This window comes from Pelmatolapia mariae, linkage group LG10_11 (assembly GCF_036321145.2).
Source record: "Pelmatolapia mariae isolate MD_Pm_ZW linkage group LG10_11, Pm_UMD_F_2, whole genome shotgun sequence".
In the NCBI taxonomy this organism is placed as follows: domain Eukaryota; kingdom Metazoa; phylum Chordata; class Actinopteri; order Cichliformes; family Cichlidae; genus Pelmatolapia; species Pelmatolapia mariae.
The window spans coordinates 17,207,459-17,209,617 of NC_086236.1; the positions used below are offsets into that span (position 1 = coordinate 17,207,459).

Genomic DNA, 2,159 nt, shown 5'->3' on the forward strand with positions numbered 1-2,159 from the left:
GGGTCTTCTGTGTCTTTGAGACGTATCTCAACAATATACATTATCCCTCCAGCATTTGTCTTTTTTGTTACACTAATTGGCAACATTATAGCAAACAGGATGACCCTGTTTGTGTGCTCTTCTCCTAGACAAGTGCACTGATCTTGATGAAACTTTGCATAAACATTGCCAACAATTGTGCATATCTGTACAGCTGACATTTCAGCTAAACGCTGAATGGAATTTCACTTAGAAATTAATTAATGTATCAGTAACATTAATCAATGTATCATTAATTATGCATTTTAATTTTAATTAAAATGGTGTGTCATAATATAATATATCAGCAGTTCTGCGATGACCCTGAAAACGGACCTTTTTTCTTGCATTATCACTAATTATTAGTATTAATATTGATTAGTGATAGAAACCAATGACGTGCACGTTCTCGGTGCTCAGCGGAACCAAAGTCACCAGCGACGGAAGTACTTTACGGACACACTTTCGTCCGTCACTCAAATGTTACCCCTGCAGCGTCCTTGCAGGATGGTTGTAAAAAGCCTGAAGTTATGAAGATTAGGACAAAAGTGCCTCGATAGAGACATTCGCCGAGAGACAATAGGTAGGAACAAGGGGTAGTTTCTTTATCCTCACAGGTGTTTAACAGGTGTCGTTCAGGAACACGAAGCGACGGCACAGGTGTGTTATAACATCAGTGTAGCTAAACGACCAGGGTAGCCTGACACCGACGAGTGTCAACGTTGCTTAACTAATTTAAAGTTGGAAGAGTTCAGTGTTATTTCACTCAGGTAAACATTACCAAAAAAAAGAGTTGTAATCAAAGTTTTGTATTTTGTATTTACTCATGTTATGTTTCTTTCAAAATTTGTTTGATGATCTGAAACGTGTGACAAGATGCAAAAATACTTTTTCACAGCACTGTAAATATTGAATTGATATTTCACAACTCGGGTCAAAGCACTGAATTCTGAAACAAAAAAGCATTTGTATAGGTTACAAAGGACCTTTAGAAAGGGCGGATGTATAAAAGTAACCACAATAGTTCATAAAAATGACAAAAACTAATAATAAAACGATATTATTACATAAAACTCCTAAGATACAGATCTCTGTTTACTGTCTTCAGCGGATCTCTCACAGTGCAGATTTTAAGATGCCCACAGGCCTGAGCAGTAGCTCTTTTGTGTTCTCATTATTAATAACAGTCTGTGTTCTTGTCAGCAGTGTGACTGAGTCAGCATGTTGTATTCACACAGGATGGCGTCACCTCATGACCGCGGCCGGAAAGATGATGAGGATGACCCTGTTGAGCAGATGATATCGCGCACCGGCTGCGCTGAGCTTCATTACGCCATCCAGGAATGCATGGCTGAACATCAGGACTGGCGAGCATGTCAAAGCCAAGTTCAGATGTTCAAAGACTGCATGATGAATTTCCAAAAGGCCCGAAAAGAACAGCTGAGGCAGCAGCAGCAGCCGCCCTCCACCAAGTCTGCGGCCAGCTGAATTCAGAACATCTTGCAAACACATACAGTGCTGTGTTTGGGACTTGACTGACAACCTTAAATTGCAAAGACTGTACCTAATTTAATCATTAGTAATGAAAATAAAGCTCTGGCAGTATCATAAAATCCCTACTTACAGTCTCAAGTGTGTGATTTAGAGCCTGACTGATAATTGGGATTTAAACGGCAATATGAAATATCACTTAACTTCAATTAGCTTGTGTTTAAGTGTGTATGTATGTAAAGAAATGCCATACTATGTGATTTGTGAATCAAAGTGCATTTGAAAGTTATCTTTTCAGGTAAAACGCTTTATTTTTGGTCAGTAATGTATTTTCTTTAAATAAAAATGAAAAGATTGTTTTCAGTCTTTTCATAGTTGCATGAAATTGCCATGGCTCTTGCCACAAACACATTTTTAGGGGAAAATCTGAAACTTTGGGATTTTTCATGACTTCAAGCCAAAGCAATAAAACACCCCTGGAATCTTTGGTGTTCAGCTTTAGGTAGATACAAAACTGTGCAAACCACAGATATGAATAATGGTCTGTAAACTCTTTGAAATGAAAAAGCTTTGATATTTCCTCTATGAAACCACTGTCTAAGCATCACAAGCAAAACATTAATTCAAGCTATGGGTGTTAACCCCCCCCC

General features: G+C 38.3%; 1 protein-coding gene across 1 annotated transcript; it reads left to right on the forward strand.

Moving 5' to 3' along the window:
* Nucleotides 1-493: 493 nt before the first annotated feature.
* On the forward strand, nt 494-1,807 carry LOC134637127 (cytochrome c oxidase assembly factor 4 homolog, mitochondrial). The gene is made up of 2 exons (XM_063487476.1): nt 494-601; nt 1,257-1,807. Exon 2 carries the CDS (start codon nt 1,258-1,260, stop codon nt 1,504-1,506), a length of 249 nt encoding a protein of 82 aa, XP_063343546.1. The 5' UTR covers nt 494-601; nt 1,257; the 3' UTR covers nt 1,507-1,807.
* The last annotated feature ends 352 nt before the right edge of the window (nt 1,808-2,159 follow it).